This window comes from Pseudophryne corroboree, chromosome 11 (assembly GCF_028390025.1).
Source record: "Pseudophryne corroboree isolate aPseCor3 chromosome 11, aPseCor3.hap2, whole genome shotgun sequence".
NCBI classification, from domain to species: domain Eukaryota; kingdom Metazoa; phylum Chordata; class Amphibia; order Anura; family Myobatrachidae; genus Pseudophryne; species Pseudophryne corroboree.
Window position 1 is genome coordinate 161,138,181 of NC_086454.1, and position 19,946 is coordinate 161,158,126.

The 19,946-nt window shown below is 50.2% G+C and overlaps 1 protein-coding gene across 2 annotated transcripts in view; it reads left to right on the forward strand.

The window, feature by feature from the left end:
* Positions 1–4,343: 4,343 nt before the first annotated feature.
* Positions 4,344–19,946, forward strand: part of GANAB (glucosidase II alpha subunit) — a 156,761-nt gene continuing 141,158 nt past the window's right edge. Inside the window, exon 1 of one of the 2 annotated variants that reach the window (XM_063945047.1) lies at positions 4,344–4,500. In XM_063945047.1, coding sequence (XP_063801117.1) covers positions 4,478–4,500 — 23 coding nt within the window. In that variant the 5' untranslated portion in view covers positions 4,344–4,477. The remainder of the gene's footprint in view (positions 4,501–19,946) is intronic. The other variant, XM_063945048.1, reaches the window with a different exon arrangement.

Genomic DNA, 19,946 nt, shown 5'->3' on the forward strand with positions numbered 1-19,946 from the left:
CCCAGTGCCAGACCCCCCCCCCCCCCAGTGCCAGATATCCCCCCCAGTGCCAGACATCCCCCCCCCCCCCGGTGCCAGACATCCCCCCCCCCAGTGCCATATATGCCCCAGTGCCAGATATCCCCCCTAGTGCCAGACATCTCCCCCCAGTGCCATATATGCCCCAGTGCCAGACATCCCCCCCCCAGTGCCAGATATCCCCCCCAGTGCCAGACATCCCCCCCCAGTGCCATATATGCCCCAGTGCCAGACATCCCCCCCCCCAGTGCCAGATATCCCCCCCAGTGCCAGACATCCCCCCCCCCAGTGCCATATATGCCCCAGTGCCAGATATCCCCCCTAGTGCCAGACATCTCCCCCCCAGTGCCATATATGCCCCAGTGCCTCCCAGTGCCGCCGTCGCCGCCGCTTATTGGAGGGACACGGAGGGCACAGATCGCCTCTCCTGTGTCCCTCCTGCTGCATCATCTCCGGCGGCCGCGGGTCTAATAGGGGGAAGTGCCGTCCGTGAGCCAATTAGAGCTCACGGACGGCACTTCCCCCTATTAGACCCGCGGCCGCCGGAGATGATGCAGGAGGGACACAGGAGAGGCACACGCTGTGCCGTCCGTGTCCCTCCAACAAGCGGCGGCGGGAAGGAGAAAGCAGTCTGACATGCGGGCGCTCGTCCGCATGTCAGTCTGCTGTAATCAGTGGCGCCCCCGCAGCCCCTCGCCCCCAAGCCACCGCGAGGACTGCGGGGGCAGTAGTTACGCCACTGCACCCTGCCCTGACAGTAAGCACTGGCCACATGGATCCGACAGGCGACCAGGCCTCCGGAGGCGATGCTACGGCCAACATTCTCTCACGCCTGGAGATTCAGGAGTCCACTCAGTTGCAAATAGTTCAATTCGTGCAAACCATATCTGACCGGTTAGAGGCTCTTCACGCGGCCATTAGGGCTCCACAGTCCCTGGCTCCGGCAGTCTCTTCCTCTACAGTAGTTCCTCCAGCGACAGTCTCAACATCACGACTGCAGCTACCTCCACCTAGCAAGTTCGATGGCTCTCCGAAACTTTGTAGGGGATTCCTTAACCAGTGCAAAATCCAGTTTGACCTTCAGTCAGCCAATTTCACATCGGCCCACACGAAGATTGCATATATTATTTCTCTCCTCTCTGGTCAAGCATTGGAGTGGGCATCTCCGCTTTGGGAGAGAGGGGACCCAATCCTCTCCTCTCCAATTATGCTGAATTTGTTTCTTCATTCAGGAAGATCTTCGACGAGCCGGGCCGAACCACCTCAGCGTCCCTTGAGATCCTTCGTCTTCGGCAGGGCTCGCGTCCTGTCAGTCAGTATGTTATCTAGTTCCGTACTTTGTCCTCTGAACTAAATTGGAATGAGTAGGCCTTAGTTGCTGCATTCTGGAATTGGCTCTCTGACAAGATTAAGGACGATTTGACTGTCCGGGATGTACCAACGAAGCTGCCCTGACATTGCCTATGTAATGTACTTGATGAATGATAACTAGGGCCGGATGTAACGATGCCCGAGTTTGGCAGCCGTGTTGGATGCCAGCCGAACTCAGACTTTTTTTAAGGGGCAATCTCTTACAAGACAAAACCATACCTTGTAAGTGATTGCCCCTTTAAAAAAAGTCTGAGTTTGGCCGGATTCCCGCACGGTTGCTGAACTCAGGCGCCATTATATTCAGCCCCTAGATTCTTATTGGTTGGTATGGCAACTTCTCCACTTGAACCTCTTTAGATGATTTCTACCTTTGAAAAAGTAGCGCGTAGTCATGACGAAACGCGTTAGTACTCCCTTTCATCTGCCGCATTCATTCCCTATTGCACCAGGGGCTTCACCGCTGCTGCCGGCTATATTCCATCCTAGCCACTGCCATGTTGTACAGCACGTGACCAGGACTTAGGCTCCAATCATCTGGAGACTTATGGCACAGTTACGTTTCATTGCTACCGCTGGCAACATTGTATCTTAGTCGCTGCTGTGCCACACAGCGTGTGACCGGAACACAAGTTCCAACTATCTGGAGACTCACAGCGCTGCCATGTGCACCAGCATCCATACGGACACGCCACCCACTACCACTGATCTGAGACGGTTCGTGTGAGTATTTATAACCCGAGGACGCTCCGGTTATCCTGATCACGGGAAGGCAAAACCCTGCTCACGTATTACTACACTGCCTCTGGCTACAGTAACATTCAACAAACATCACTCACAATAATAATTTGCGGAATGCCCTCAGGTGCTACTTAATAAGACTTCAGACTTACATTATATATATATGTTTTTACTTTATTCACAGCCAACATTGCTTTAAATATTTAACTACAGCCTGAAGCCATTAACAGTTTATGTAAGGATATCCACCAAATCCTGGCCTGCTATTAACTCTTTCACTACTTGTTGTACAGTATGAACTATTTCTAATAGCAGTTGTTTTTTATTTATTCAGTTTTTTTTACCTCAATTGTGTCTATTGTATGTGTTTTACATTGTATGTGATTAAATGTAATTTATGCTTTTCTTGATTTCTCTGGCTCCTTTGATATTATTCTGGTTGTGTGGTTTTTGACCCCATGAGCGCTGCTATTATTGTCTATTTTCATTTTATCCACTTAAAGGTACAGCACAGTTCCTTTCATAGCAGCGAACATGGGATCATTACTACATTTTTACCTAACCCCAGATGGACTATTATTACGATTATTATAAATAGTCACAGGCGCTTGAATTTTCTTCTTTGAGGATACATTGACACTCTTCCATCTGATGGCAGGTACCTAAGTGGCGGGTCCGGTAGGTAATGTGGTACGGCGACCTGGCCCATACCACTTTACAAATACCATTGAGATTATTTGGGCCTATATTAAATAGAAGGTCTGGAGCTGTAGCTGCCCCATTGTTTTTTTTCCTTCACATTATTTTAGTTTCACTGAAATGTATTATAGAGCTTTTGAAGCAGTTTTCATGAAAAACTACTGCAAACCCTTTAATTTGTGTATTTTTAATAAATCGCAATTTCCATACTTGTAATGCAATGTCAACTCCATCTTGAGATGGCGTTATCCACGGTTCCCCGGCTTCTTCACCACTCTGACAAGCAGAGCAGAGCCGGCGCTTGTGATGAGCCATGTGTATCTAATAAGACCACAGTTTAAAAAGTCTTTTCAAGCACCCAGGGGGTCATTCAGAGCTGATCGCTGCAGCAAATTTGTTAGCAGTTGGGCAAAACCATGTGTACTGCGGGGGGGGGGGGGGGCAGATATAACATTTGCAGGGAGAGTTTGATTTGGGTGGGTTATATTGTTTCTGTGCATGGTAAATACTGGCTGCTTTATTTTTACACTGCAATTTAGATTTCAGTTTGAACACACCACACCCAAATCTAACTCTCTCTGCACTTGTTATATCTGCCCCCTTTGCACTACACATGGGGGGTCATTCCGACCCCATCGCATGCTGCACTTCTTCGCAGCCGTGCGATCGGGTCGGAACTGCGCATCGTCTGAGACAGAAGCGGTCGCTAGACGGGACAGTGTTTTTACCATATGATGGCGGCATTCCAATGTTTGCCACCATCAAATGGTAAACATTTGATGGTGTACTGATGTTTACTCCGGGCCCATAAACGGTACAGCCCCCGGAAGGTCACACTGCAGAGGTTTTGCACAAATTATATGTTGTTGTTTTTTTAATATCGAAAATTTAGATTCGATGGTGGAAGGCCAGCCATCATTTGATGGTGGGCTTCCGATATCCATCCCACCTGTAACGTGGCATCTCAGTGTACAGCAGACATCAGATGACGTGGTCACAGAGCTGGAACCACTGTTTAGGGCTAAAGCAGCATTTCTCAAACGGTCCACAGGGCACCCCAACGGTCCAGGTTTTAAGTATATCCATGTTTGGTCACAGGTGACTTAATTGGTACCTCAGTCAATATGATAGCCATCTGTGCTGAGCCATGGATATACTTAAAATCTGGACTGTTGGGGTGCCTTGAGGACCGCGTTTGAGAACCTCTGGACTAAAGGATGTTTTGTAACTAATAATGTTAAAAAGATGTTTTGTAACTTATGTTAAAAACATCGGTACCACTGATATTTCCTTTCGATGTTACGTCCGGGTGCTACAACAGCAGCACATCCGGCATACTACTAAGCAGTGAAGTACTTGTTATGCCCTGACGTCACGGCACAGGACAGGATTCGCAGACCCCCAGATTCTGACCCAATCACAGCCCCGGATTTGTCTCTCTCTCTCTCATTTGCTAACGAAGCCCCTGCCACAGCGTGACATCACCCCATCTTCCTGCGGTGGGCGTGGTTTACCTCTCACTGCCCAATGAGACGCGCTGTCGTGTCCCGGAGAGCGCGAGAGAAAGTACGGTGACACACGCGGACGGGGCGTGGCCTGTGTCAGGGAGCCGGCTACCGGGAGGGGGGTCGAAGGTCAGAGCGGATGCAAGATGGCGGTGGAGGCAAGGAGGAGGTGAGAGCGGGCCCGATGTATAGGCATACATGTACGCAACGCCGCATGCAGGAGAGAAGGGGCAGCGCTGGTGGCTGCATCCTGCTACCTGGAGGAGGGGCGCACAGCGACAGTGTCCGCGTACACAGCTATGATGTGGCCAGCTTACACTCAGTCCCACTCATTCAGCGGCAGCGACGTGTTCCACGCCCTCTGGGCACCACTGGCATATATGGCGCACAGAGCATGGTCAGCGGATGGGCGCCGGGCTCTGTGATACCTGCTTTGTGCACTGCTCAAGAAATGGGGAGACCCCACAGTAATGTGCTCTTAGTGTTCCTGCAGCCTCATAGAGCCCTGTACGTGCTCCCTCACATAGTAACACAAGCACCGTGCAGTGCCCCAGGGGCAGCTCTCTACCGTCCCACTGCTGGCCTGTGTTTTATAGGTGAGATAAGGACAGTGAATAGGATCAATGAATGCTTTGGGCCTTGTAGCACCAACATTAATAGCCACACTCAGTGCAGTGCAGCTGACTGGTGATGGTGCTGATAGTAGGTGATGGTTTGCAGGTGTAGCAGATAACATGTCAGTGATAGGACCTTGCTGCCGAAGCTTTTGAAGTCACCACATAGAAAAATGGCAATCTGCTAACCCTATGGGAGCTGTGATTAAAATGCTAGTACCAACTCCAGTGGCAAACGCAGGATTTTTAGAGGGGGGTTTCCAAATGTCAGTCCACAATCTCCCACTCTACAGAACGTTTGAGCAAGTGCGGGAGTTTGGGGAGTGGCAGAAGAACCTAGTACCGACCCTGGACGTTAATGTAAACTGTGGTCTTTTTATACACTGGATACTATAAGGTATACATTATTATTTATCACTATAGATCAGAGCTGGCCAAACCAGTCCTCAAGATCTACCAACAGTTCACATTTTCCAGAACACCTAGCTGGTGCACAGGTGTAGTCATTACTAATTAAGATGTGCTGCATTCATTCCTAACTGACAATTCTACAGATCTCCAGGAAGCCTGGAAAACGTGAACTGTTGGTAGATCTCGACGACCGGTCTGGCCAGCCCTGCTATAGATGGTCTCTAGTATAGACTATATCAAACAAAGTGGTCAGGAAAAGGTTAAACATATAATACATTAATACACAAACATAATAGAACCAGTACTGCACTTTCTAAGCACACATTCTCCCACCAAGTGGTAAGGCTCCTGTCTCTTCTTCCTGGTAGCTACTCTCTGGTCCAGAGCACTGATGGAGGCCTCAGATCCACACACACCGCAAACTTGGTAGAAGAAGCTACTACCACTGGGCATGTGCAGTGGTAAACTGGTGATGTGGCGCTAGCTCTAGTAATCATATTATATAGTATTGCTATTTTTGCCATAATGTGAGCCAGTTGCCAAGAGGAGGGGGGTTTCCGTGCAACCGGAACCCCCCCCCTGCGTTTGCCTATGAACTCAACCAAATTTGTTTGTAGATGGTTCTCCTGAATGCTTTGGAGGCCTCTTCCCATTTACTCCATTCCCTCCAACAGCACAAATAAGCAGGGATCTGATATGTTATGGTTTGGGAGAGATAGTGATGTCAAGTATTAATAAAACACTTGAATTGTGCACAGATCTCATTACCCAAGTCACTGCCTTTACTTAACAAATACATTTCCCTGTGAAGAGCAATATTTGCAGCCATCATGTCCTGTACACTGTAAGAGGGATACAACAGTCTTCCGCCAGCAAGTCGCTGGGGAAAGACATTCAGGTGGTGGTGCAGAATATACCGGGTTGGGTATGCATGACCGCTGGTCAGCATACTTCCACTGGTATCCCGGCAGTGGAATACCGGCGGAGGTGTGGGCGAGCGTAAATAAGCCAGTCGCCACTGGTTCTGTTCCCATTCTGTGGGTGTCATGGACACCCACGAGTGGGGATAGTCCCTGTTGGTCAGCATGCCAACTGTTGGGATTTTCAGGGGGAGGTGTTGTGGTCGGCAGTCTCCTGACCGCCAGTCACAACAGCATCCCAATATACCATGTCCATTGTTTGGTGGGTATTGGTATGTGATCCTGATGGTGACGACCCTGGCAGAGGTGAGGTAATTATTCTACCCCCGCCTAACTCTGACCTGCCCCCTAGTGCCTAAACCTAACCCCCCACCCCCCCTTCCGCAGACTAACCCTCCCTCTTGGTGCCTAACCTCCCCCTTTCCGGAGACTAACCCTAACCCTCCCCCTTAGTGCCTAATCCCTCAATTTCAGCATACTAACCCTTCCCCTTAGTGCTTAATCCTAACTTCCCTCCAAGCAGCCTAACTGCAACCCTCTCTCTCTCTTCCCGCAGCCTAACCCTACCCCACACCCCCCCACACCGCAGCCAAAACTTAACACTCCTGTCTATACTTCCCTTTGGGATTCCAGCGTCGGTATGCTGACCTGGCCGGGATTGGGTGTCTGGATTCCAACATCATTATTTCGACAGCTAGGATCCCGACAGCTGGGATTTTGAACGTGTACCATTTGATGTGTAAGGGTCCAGTTACCCAGAAATTTGACCCTAGTATCTACCAGGGTTGAACCTTGCAAGGACCTGGGTAGCCTGTGGTGTAAATTGGTGACTGTCTGGGCAACAGTATACCCCGTGGGAGTTGGAGGGGGAGCGGTCACCGGCCTCTATAAGGTGTCAGAGCCTCTTCCCCGCTGCAGGACCACCGTCCTGAGAGGTTGTTGTACAGCGGGTCACTGCGCCTTAGCGGTCACAATTGCAGCACGCCGCACACTCCTAACAAAGCCTGAAGGTGACATCAGTGGGGAGTACAAACCGGGGGCCCTGTTAGGGGGTTCCCCTGGTTCTTGGTGTGGCAAAACGCGGGGGCAGCATACGGGACTCTCCACGAGGGGACCAGCTATGGCCCCCCTGTGTACACTGGCAGCAGTAGTGCAAACTAGCAGCCTCCGAAAGGTTTGCACATGATAGGGAGATTTTGCCAGTATAAATATTCTCTGTAGCTCCGGCGCCATTACAGGGGGCGGAGCTTCCTCTGAGCGAGACCATCTGCATTTTGGCGCCTTCCTCTGCCCAGCGCTGCAGCAGCAAGGACACACAGCTACCCCAGACACTCCGAGATACACAGGAAACTGGTACGGGGGTATACTACAAGGGGAAGAGCCGCTATTGTACACAATCTAAATAGGACAAGTAATCTGGTTTTTACTATGATAAAACTATATTCAGCATGCAGATTTTCTCTATCGTCCTAAGTGGATGCTGGGGTTCCTGAAAGGACCATGGGGAATAGCGGCTCCGCAGGAGACAGGGCACAAAAAAGTAAAGCTTTTACCAGATCAGGTGGTGTGCACTGGCTCCTCCCCCTATGACCCTCCTCCAGACTCCAGTTAGATTTTGTGCCCGAACGAGAAGGGTGCAATCTAGGTGGCTCTCCTAAAGAGCTGCTTAGAGAAAGTTTAGCTTAGGTTTTTTACTTTACAGTGAGTCCTGCTGGCAACAGGATCACTGCAACGAGGGACTTAGGGGAGAAGTAGTGAACTCACCTGCGTGCAGAGTGGATTTGCTGCTTGGCTACTGGACACTAGCTCCAGAGGGACGATCACAGGTACAGCCTGGATGGTCACCGGAGCCGCGCCGCCGGCCCCCTTGCAGACGCTGAAGAGAGAAGAGGTCCAAAATCGGCGGCTGAAGACTCCTGAGTCTTCATAAAGGTAGCGCACAGCACTGCAGCTGTGCGCCATTTTCCTCTCAGCACACTTCACACAACAGTCACTGAGGGTGCAGAGCGCTGGGGGGGGCGCTCTGAGAGGCAAATAAAAACCTTATTAGAGGCAAAAAAATACCTCACATATAGCCCACAGAGGCTATATGGAGATATTTAACCCCTGCCTAACTTCAAAAATAGCGGGAGACGAGGCCGCCGAAAAAGGGGCGGGGCCTATCTCCTCAGCACACAGCGCCATTTTCTCTCACAGAAAAGCTGGAGAGAAGGCTCCCAGGCTCTCCCCTGCACTGCACTACAGAAACAGGGTTAAAACAGAGAGGGGGGGCACTGATTTTGGCGATATTGTATATATATAAAAGATGCTATAAGGGAGAAACACTTATATAAGGTTGTCCCTATATAATTATAGCGTTTTTGGTGTGTGCTGGCAGACTCTCCCTCTGTCTCCCCAAAGGGCTAGTGGGTCCTGTCCTCTGTCAGAGCATTCCCGGTGTGTGTGCTGTGTGTCGGTACGTGTGTGTCGACATGTATGAGGACGATGTTGGTGAGGAGGCGGAGAAATTGCCTGTAATGGTGATGTCACTCTCTAGGGAGTCGACACCGGAATGGATGGCTTATTTAGAGAATTACGTGAGAATGTCAACACGCTGCAAGGTCGGTTGACGACATGAGACGGCCGACAATCTATTAGGACCGGTCCAGGCGTCTCAGAAACACCGTCAGGGGTTTTAAAAACGCCCATTTACCTCAGTCGGTCGACACAGACACAGACACGGACACTGAATACAGTGTCGACGGTGAATAAACAAACGTATTTCTCATTAGGGCCACACGTTAAGGGCAATGAAGGAGGTGTTACGTGTTTCTGATACTACAAGTACCACAAGAAAGGGTATTATGTGGGAGTGAAAAAACTACCTGTAGTTTTTCCTGAATCAGATAAAATAAAATGAAGTGTGTGATGATGCGTAGGGTTACCCCGATAGCAAATATTGGCGTTATACCCTTTCCCGCCAGAAATTAGGGTACGTTGGGAAACACCCCTTAGGGTGATAAGGCGCTCACACGCTTATCAAGTGGCGTTACCGTCTCCAGATACGGCCGCCCTCAAGGAGCCAGCTGATAGGAAGCTGGAAAAATATCCTAAAAAGTATATACACACATACGGTGGTTATACTGCGACCAGCGATCGCCATCAGCCTGGAGATGCAGTGCTGGGTTGGCTTGGTCGGATTCCCTGACTGAAAATATTTTATTCATGTAGAGCATTTAATAGGATGCATTCTATATATATGTATGTGAGATGCACAGAGGGATATTTGCTCTCTGGCATCAAGATAAGTGCGTTGTCCATATCTCCCAGAAGATGTCAGGGACACGACAGTGGTCAGGTGATACAGATCCCATACGGCAGATGGAAGTATTGCTGTATAAAGGGAAGGAGTTATTTGGGGGTCGGTCCATCGGACCTGGGGACCACAGCAACAGCTGGGAAATCCAACCTTTTTTACCCCAAGTTACATCTCAGCTAAAAAAGACACCGTCTTTTCAGCCTCAATCTTTCCTTTCCCATGAGGGCATGCAGGCAAAAGGCCAGTCATATCTGCCCAGACATAGAGGTAAGGGAAGTAGACTGCAGCAGGCAGCCCTTTCCCAGGAAAAGAAGCCCTCCACCGCGTCTGCCAAGTCCTCAGCATGACGCTGGGGCCGTGCAAGCGGACTCAAGGTGGGGGGGTAGTCTCAAGAGTCTCAGGGCGCAGTGGGATCACTCGCAAGTTGACCCCTAGATCGTACGAGTATTATCCCAGGGGTAAAGATTGGAGAGTCGAGACATCTTCTCCTCGCAGCTTCCTGAAGTCTGCTTTACCAACGGCTCCCTCCGACAGGGAGGCAGCATTGGAAACAATTCACAAGCTGTATATCCAGCAGGTGATAATCAAAGTACCCCTCCTACGACAAGGAAAAGGGTATTATTTTTCCACACTATATTGTGGTACTGAAGCCAGACGGCTTGGTGACACATAGTCTAAATCTAAAATGTTTTGAACACTTACATAAAAGGTTCAAATCGAGATAAAGTCACTCAGAGCAGTGATAGCGAACCGGAAAAAAGGGGACTATATGGTGTCCCTGGACATCAAGGATTACCTCCATGTCCAAAATTTGTCCTTCTCATCACGGGTACCTCTGGTTCGTGGTACAGAACTGTCAATATCAGTTTCAGACGATGCCGTTTGAATTATCCACGGCACCCCGGGCCTTTTTACCAAGGTAATGGCCGAAAAGATGTTTCTTCAAAGAAAAAAGGCATCTAAATTATCCCTTACTTGCACGACCTAAAAAGGGCAAGTTCCAGAGAACAGTTGGAGGTCGGAAGAGCACTATCTAAAGTAGTTCTTCGACGGCACGACTGGATTCTAAATATTCCAAGAATCGCAGCTGTTTTCCGACGATACGTCTGCTGTTCCTAGGGATGATTCTGGACACGGTTCAGAAAAAGGTTTTTCTTCCCGAGGAAAAAGCCAAGGAGTTATCCGACCTGTCAGGAACCTCCTAAAACCAGGAAAGGTGTCTGTACATCAATGCACAAGAGTCCTGGGAAAAATGGTGGCTTTTTACGAAGCAATTCCATTCGGCAGATTCCATGCAAGAATTTTCCAAAGGGATCTGTTGGACAAATGGTCAGGGTCGCATCCTCAGATGCACCTGCGAATAACCCTGTCGCCAAGGACAAGGGTATATCTTCTGTGGTGGTTGCAAAAGGCTCATCTATTGGAGGGCCGCAGATTCGGCATACAGGATTTGATCCTGGTGACCACGGACGCCAGCCTGAGAGGTTGGGGAGCAGTCACACAAGGAAGAAACTTCCAGGGGGTATGGACGAACCTGGAAAAGTCTCTTCACATAAACATTCTGGTACTAAGAGCAATCTAAAATGCTCTAAGCCAGGCGGAACCACTCCTGCAAGGAAAACCGGTGTTGATTCAGTCGGACAACATCACGGCGGTCGCCCATGTAAACAGACAGGGCGGCACAAGAAGCAGGAGTGCAATGGCAGAAGCTGCCAAGATTCTTCGCTGGGCGGAGAATCACGTAATAGCACTGTCAGCAGTGTTCTTCCCGGGCGTGGACAACTGGGAAGCAGACTTCCTCAGCAGACACGATATTCACCCGGGAGAGGGGGGTCTTCATCCAGAAGTCTTCCACATGCTAATAAACTGTTGGGAAAGACCAATGGTAGACATGATGGCGTCTCGCCTCAACAAGAAACTGGACAAGTATTGCGCCAGGTCAAGAGATCCACAGGCAATAGCTGTGGACGCACTGGTAACACCTTGGGTGTACAAATCAGTATATGTGTTTCCTCCTCTGCCTCTCATACCAAAGGTATTGAAGATTATACGGTGAGGAGGAGTAAGAACAATACTAGTGGCTCCGGATTGGCCAAGAAGGACTTGGTACCCGGAACTTCAAGAGTTGGTCACGGACGACCCGTGCCCTCTACTTCTGAGAAGGGACCTGCTACAACAGGGTCCCTGTCTCTTTCAAGACTTACCGCGGCTGCGTTTGACGGCATGGCGGTTGAACGCCAGATCCTAAAAGGGAAAGGCATTCCAGAAGAAGTCATTCCTACCTTGATTAAGGCAAGGAAGGAAGTCACCGCGAAACATTATCACCGCATTTGGCGAAAATATGTCGCGTGGTGCGAGGATCGGAGTGTTCCGACGGAGGAATTTCAACTGGGTCGTTTCCTACATTTCCTACAATCAGGATTGTCTAGGGGTCTCAAATTGAGATCTATTAAGGTTCAAATTTCGGCCCTGTCAATATTCTTCCAAAAAGAATTGGCCTCAGTTCCTGAGGTACAGACTTTTGTTAAAGGAGTACTGCATATACAGCCTCCTGTGGTGCCTCCGGTGGCACCGTGGGATCTAAATGTAGTTTTAGATTTCCTCAAATCCCATTGGTTTGAACCATTGAAAAAGGTGGATTTTAAATATCTCACATGGAAAGTGACTATGTTACTGGCCCTGGCTTCCGCCAGGAGAGTATCTGAATTGGCGGCTTTATCTTATAAAAGCCCTTATCTAATCTTCCATTCGGATAGGGCAGAACTGAGGACTCGTCCGCTTTTTCTCCCTAAGGTGGTATCAGCGTTTCACCTGAACCAACCTATTGTGGTGCCTGCGGCCACTGGCGACTTGGAGGACTCCAAGTTGTTGGACGTTGTCAGAGCCTTAAAAATATACATTTCAAGGACGGCTGAAGTCAGAAAATCTGACTCGCTGTTGATACTATATGCACCCAACAAGTTGGGTGCCCCTGCTTCTAAGCAGACGATTGCTCGTTGGATTTGTAACACAATTCAACTTGCTCATTCTGTGGCAGGCCTGCCACAGCCTAAATCTGTTAAGGCCCATTCCACAAGGAAGGTGGGCTCATCTTGGGCGGCTGCCCGAGGGGTCTCGGCATTACAATTCTGCCGAGCAGCTACGTGGTCGGGGGAAAACACGTTTGTAAAATTCTACAAATTTGATACCCTGGCAAAAGAGGACTTGGAATTCTCTCATTCGGTGCTGCAGAGTCATCCGCACTCTCCCGCCCGTTTGGGAGCTTTGGTATAATCCCCATGGTCCTTTCAGGAACCCCAGCATCCACTTAGGACGATAGAGAAAATAAGAATTTACTTACCGATAATTCTATTTCTCGGAGTCCGTAGTGGATGCTGGGCGCCCATCCCAAGTGCGGATTATCTGCAATACTGTACATAGTTATTGTTAACAAATTCGGGTTATATTGTTACGGAGCCATCTTTAAGAGGCTCTTTCTGTTATCATACTGTTAACTGGGTTTAGATCACAAGTTGTACGGTGTGATTGGTGTGGCTGGTATGAGTCTTACCCGGGATTCAAATTGCCTCCCTTATTGTGTACGCTCGTCCGGGCACAGTACCTAACTGGAGTCTGGAGGAGGGTCATAGGGGGAGGAGCCAGTGCACACCACCTGATCTGGTAAAAGCTTTACTTTTTTGTGCCCTGTCTCCTGCGGAGCCGCTATTCCCCATGGTCCTTTCAGGAACCCCAGCATCCACTACGGACTCCGAGAAATAGAATTATCGGTAAGTAAATTCTTATTTTCTAAGTCTGCAGGGCTGGGGTGTGCTGTCCTCCTCTCACTCTAGGGGGGTGATTCAGACATGATCGCACGCAGGCTACTTTTTGCACTGCAGCGAGCAGGTGGTCGCCGCCTACAGGGGAGGGGGTAATCGATGTGCACAGGTACGAACGCTTGTGCAGAGAGCTGCACAAACTAAAGTTTGTGCAGTCTTTGCACAGCTCAGGACTTACTCAGCCGCTGCGATGATCCTGGACGGAGCTGACGTCTGGAACCCTCCCTGGAAACGGCTGGGCATGCTTGCATTTTCCTGGACACTTCCTGAAAATGGTGAATTGCTGCCCACGAACGCCGCCTTCCTGCGATCGCCGCTGCAATCATTTTTTTTGTAGAATCCGTCGCTATCCTGTAACCCCCGTTGCCGGCCAGCGATGCGCCTGCGCATTGCGGCCTGCACACAAGCGCTGTTCAGACCCGATTGCACGGCTGCAAAAAAAGGCAGCGTGCGATTGGGTCTGAATGACCCCTTAGGTCTCCATCTCTCACACAGTAAGGGCAGGCTTGTTGTTGTACTTGTCTGTCTGTGTGTGAGTGTTGTTACTGTAATTATGGTCCAACACGCTGTATGCAAGGTTTGTCACACCAGATTCTCCCCTTCTGGTTCCCTATCGTCTGACCAATGCAGTCAGTCCTCCCAAGTTAGTGTGGATGCTGGGGGGGGAGAGTCAGGAGCCATCCTGGCTCGGTGCCATAAAGACTATGATGGCAGACATGTCATCTCAGCTCAATGATAATAAACAGACAACACTACAACTGCAACAGGCTGTTGCAGACCTGGCTGCTAAGGCTGATTAAAGACAGCCCCCCCTCTTAAATGTGGGCTGCCTGCTCTACTCTCAGAATCTGATTAGGATATTCAGGAGGAAGGGGAGGAATTGGAACCTGATATAGAAGAGTCCACTTCTGCACAGGGTATTGAGCCCCTCATTCTTGCTATCAGGGATGTATTAAAAATCCCTTTGGAAGATGCTGCTTCGCCCCAGTAGTTTTTCCTAGCGCAAAAGAAGCTTAACATAACCTTCCCTAATTCTGGGGAACTAGATGAGTAGTGTTCACTCTAGGATTTTTTTAGGGCAGAGTGCTGATCACGGGGAGGGCACATTTTTCATTCGGGAGGGCACATTTTTCAGTTAGAAGGGCAAAATTAGGTACATACTAAAATGCTTGGTCCTCCCATTCCCACATGCTAAAGAATGGACAGTGCAAAAATTTAGGGGCGTTTTTCGTGGGGAAGGGGAATGGCCACATAATAGTGGCACTTCCCATTACACCACACAGTAGTGCAGCTAATACACACTGCACCGGGTAGAACCTCCTATACACACTGCGACAGGTAGAGCACGTTATACATATTGCGCCAGGTACAGCACGTTATACACATTGCGCCAGGTAGAGCACGTTATACACATTGCGCCAGGTAGAGCACGTTATACACTTTGCACCAGGTAGAGCACGTTATACACATTGCACCAGGTAGAGCACGTTATACACATTGCACCAGGTAGAGCGCGTTATACACATTGCGCCAGCTGAGCGCGTTATACACATTGCGCCAGCTGAGCGCGTTATACACATTGCGCCAGGCAGAGAGCGTTATACACATTGCGCCAGGCAGAGAGCGTTATACACATTGCGCCAGGCAGAGCGCGTTATACACATTGCGCCAGGCAGAGCGCGTTATACACATTGCGCCAGGCAGAGCGCGTTATACACATTGCGCCAGGCAGAGCGCGTTATACACATTGCGCCAGGCAGAGCGCGTTATACACATTGCGCCAGTTGGAACGCGTTATACACACTGCGCCCGGTAGAGCACACTGCACCAGGTAAGAGCACTGAAGCACACTGCACCAGGTAAGAGCACTGAGGCACACTGCACCAGGTAAGAGCACTGAGGCACACTGCACCAGGTAAGAGCACTGAGGCACACTGCACCAGGTAAGAGCACTGAGGCACACTGCACCAGGTAAGAGCACTGAGGCACACTGCACCAGGTAAGAGCACTGAGGCACACTGCACCAGGTAAGAGCACTGAGGCACATTGCAGTAACCACCTTGTCCCCCCCCCAGGGCCGTAGCGGACACCTCAAAGCAAGAGCGACAGCGCGGCCACCGCCTCAGACGGCACCGCGGGAAGCCCCAGTCACAAAGCCCAGCTTTACCTACAAGATCATGGAGGACACCGATCCCTACAAATCGCCAGCACCCCCCAGAAACTCTGTGGCAACCCATCCATCACCCGCACTCGGCACTAGCCTTCACTCACCTGCCGCAAGCAGCCAGGCGCCAAAGAGGAAGGGAAATTGGCTCCACCTCCTCTTTACATCATTTAGCCCGGGACCAGCATCAGGCAAACATACAAAAATCCCCCTTAGGGATTGGCCTAATGAGGAGCGCGTCACCGGGTCTTTGCAATCACTGGGGACAGTGTGCTTAATGTGTCCGGCGGCGTGGTGGCGTCCGGCGGGCAGCAAAGTGCGGGGCGGGAGGGCGCACGCAAACGGGCAGGGCGGCATTTAGGTGTCTAAAAAAGAGGCAGGGCGCAGCGCCCTGTGAAAGACACCTAGAGTGAACACTAGATGAGGTTTTTAAACAAGCCTAGAAAACTCCTGATAAAAGATATCTGGTTACAATGAAGTTTTTACGCTCTTTCCCATTTACACCGGAAGGTAGGAAACATTGGGAAGAACCCCCAGCCGTTGATGTCTCAATCTCCCGCCTCTCTAAGAAGGTGGTACTGCTGGCCCCTGGGTCTTTTCAGCTCAAAGACCCTGAGGACAGGAAAATAGAAACTATGCTAAAGTCTATTTACACAGCTGCTGGCGTATCACAAAGACCTGTGATAGCGGGTTGTTGGATGTCTCATGCCATCCATACCTGGGCGACTCCTCTTCAAGAGGGCTTTGCGGGGGATATGCCCCTGGTCACTATGGTGACCCTCCTCAAACACGTTCAAGGCACTGCACGGGTGTTGTGTGACTCTCTCAAGGAAATAGGCACTATTAATGCTAGGACTACTACCATGGCAGTGTCAGCGCGCAGAGCTTTGTGGCTCCGTCAGTGGATTGCGGACGCAGAGTGGAGTCTCTCCCTTTCTCAGGGGAGTGGCTCTTCGGGGTTGAATTAGATACATGGATTTCTAAGGTCACTGCAGGGAAATCCATGTTTCTCCCCTCAGGGGCCCCGCCGGCTAGGCATTCATACCCAGGGCCATCCAACCAGTCCTTTCAGACCACCAGGTTCAGATCAAGAGCCAGAGGTGCCTCCAATGCGGCACGAGGCACCAGAGGTAAGTCAAGAAAACCCAGCTGTTGCTGTTTCCCGGGAACCAAGCACCAATGCAGCTTCCTCAAAAACCTCAGCATAACGGTGCCTACCTACCCCTAGGGGACCTCGAGATGGGAGCTCATCTGCGCCACTTCAGCCGCATCTGGGACAGATCCTGCCAGGATACCTGGGTATGGGACCTTATTTCCCAGGGCTACAAGCTGGGGTTCGACAGCGCTCCTCCCCAACTATTTTTCAAATCGGGCTTACCAGCTTTGGAGGATATACGTGTTACGCTGCAACAGGCTATCCTAAAGTTGGTTCAGTCCAAGGTTATTGTTCCAGTACCACTGCCACAACGGGGAGAGGGCTACTACTCCAACCTGTTTGTGGTGCCGAAAACCGTACAGTTCGGTACGGCCCATTCTGAATCTGACATCCTTAAACCCTTACCTCAAGGTTTTCAAGTTCAAGATGGAATCCTTGAGAGCAGTGATTGCGGGCCTGGAGGAACGGGAGTTCCTGGACTCTGGATATAAATGACGCTTATCTCCATATCCCCATTTGGCCGCCTCGCCAGGCTTACCTGTGGTTTGCCTTACTGAACGATCACTACCAGTTCCAGGCCCTACCCTTTGGCCTATCCACAGCCCCGAGGGTATTCACCAAGGTGACGGCAGATATGATGTTCCAAGGGGTCAGTATTGTCCCTTATCTGGACGATCTCTTGATAAAGGCAAGATCCAGGTAGCTTTTATTGCACCGTATGGACCGCACTATCCAACTTCTGTCACACCATGGGTGGATCCTCAATTTCCAGAAGTCCCACTTGGAGCCAACCCAGCGGCTCCTGTTCCTGGGAATGTGGCTAGATTCTGTGCCCCAAAAAGTGTTCCTCTCAGAGGACAAAGCTAAAACACTTCAGGAGATGGTACGACTAGTCCTACGGCCTACTCCGATATCCATTCATCTTTGCATAAAGTTGTTGGGAAAGATGGTAGCCTCCTACGAAGCCATTTAATACGGAAGGTTCCATGCCAGAACTTTTCAATTGGATCTCCTGAGCAAGTGGTGTGGATCACATCTTCAAGTGCACCGGATAATTCAGCTGTCACCTCAGGCCAGGATCTCCCTCCTGCGGTGTATACAGTCCTCCAACCTACTGGAAGGTCTCAGTTGGGGGATTCAGGATTGGATCCTCCTCACGACAGATGCGAGTCTGAGAGGATGGGGTGCTGTCACCCAAGGGACTCTGCTCCAGGGCAGATGGTAAACCCACGAAGCCCTTCTTCCGATCAACGTTCTAGAACTTCGGGTGCTCTACAATATTCTGCTTCAGGTCTCTCCTCTGCTCAGAGATCGGGCGATCTGAGTTCAGTCGGACAACGCCACGGCAGTGGCTTACATAAATCGACAATGAGGGACAAAAAGCAGTGCCTGCATGCGAGAGGTGTCAAAAATACTCCTCTGGGCAGAAAGAAATGCAAAAGCGATGTCCACCATCTTCCTTCTGGGGGGGTCAACTGGGAAGTGGACTTCCTCAGTCGCCACGATCTCCACCCGGGAGAGTGGGGTCTCCACCAACGGGTGTTTCAACAGATCGTCGACTTGTGGGGCTTCCCACAGATAGACATGATGGCTTCTCGACTCAACAAGAAGCTTTGCTGGTATTGCTCAAGAACCGGGGACCCTCAGCTGAGGGCAATAGATGCACTGACGTCTCCTTGGCCTTATTGGTTGGTCTACCGGTTTCCTCCGATTCCGTTGCTCCCTAGGGTGCTCAAACGAATCGGGAATCAAGGAGTCCAGGCAACTCTTATTGCCCCAGATTGGCCTCGGAGGGCGTGGTACGCAGATCTTCTAGACATGTCCGTAACAGACCCTTGGCCTCTGCCACTGAGAAAAGATCATCTGCAACAGGGACCGCTCGTCTACCCGGACTCACGGCGACTTTGTTTAACGGCTTGGAAGTTGAGTGGAGCATGCTAACTCGCAAAGGCCTTTCCAAGAAGGTTATTGCAACCATGGTTCAGGCCAGAAAACCTGTAACATCAAAACACTATCATCATATCTGGTGCGAGGAATGCACATATCCACCTGCAGAGTTCCACTTAGGACGTCTCACATTTCCTGCAGGCTGGTGTGGATAAGGGCTTACGTCTGGGTTCCCTTAAGGTCCAGATTTCAGCTCTCTCCATTTTCTTCCAGAAGAAGTTGACAGTGTTGCCAGAAGTTCAGACCTTCTTGCAGGGAGTTCTCCACATACCGAGTCTCCATTTGTACTGCCCACGGCACCCTAGGACTTGAATGTGGTGTTGGAATTTCTACAGTCCTCCTGGTTTGAACCTTTGACGGAAGAAGACGAACCTCACGTGGAAGACGGTGATGTTGCTGGCCCTGGCTTTTGCTAGGCGTCTCTCAGAATTGGGGGCCTCATCGTGTAAATGTCCCTACTTAGTCTTTTACGAGGACAGAGCTGAGCTCAGGATTAGACAGTAGTTCCTGCTGAAGGTTGTTCCATATGAATCAACCGATTGTAGTCCCATCAAGTTCTGATACATCTGCTCCTCCGGAGTGAGGGCCTTGAAGATATATGTCAAGAGAGCGCCTCGGATCAGAAAGACTGATTCCTTGTTCGTGCTGTATGATGCACAGAAAAAGGGTTGCCCTGCTTCTAAGCAGTCCATTGCTCGTTGGATTAGGTTGACTATCCAACAGGCCTATGTGTTGGCATCCTTGCCCGTTCCACAGTCTCTGAAGGCCCACTCTACAAGATCAGTGGGGTCTTCCTGGGCAGTTGCCTGTGGAGTCTCAACCTTGCAACTATGCCGAGCTGCTACCTGGTCGGGGAAGAACACCTTTTGTGAAGTTCTATAAGTTTGATACCCTGGCCAAAGAGGATACCCAGTTTGGGCAAGCGGTACTGCAGGCATCTCTGCATGTTCCTGCCCGTTCTGGATGCTTTGGGACGTCCCCATCATATTAAGTGAACCCCAGTATCCCTTATGGATGCCAGAGAAATCGGGATTTTAATACTGACCGGTAAATTCCTTTCTCGTAGTTCATAAGGGATACTGGGCGCCCGCCTCTGTGTGTTTTACTTCTCTGCAGGTTTTTCTTTTTCAAAAGTTACCTGTTCAGCTGTTGCTGTTTTTGTTCCAGCCGTTGATGGTGGTTTTATGTTACGGTGTGTTGGTGAATCTCACCACTCATTGTTATGTTCCTTCTCTCAAGTATGTCCTTTCTCCTTCGTGCACTATTTCACTTATAACTGCCTATGGG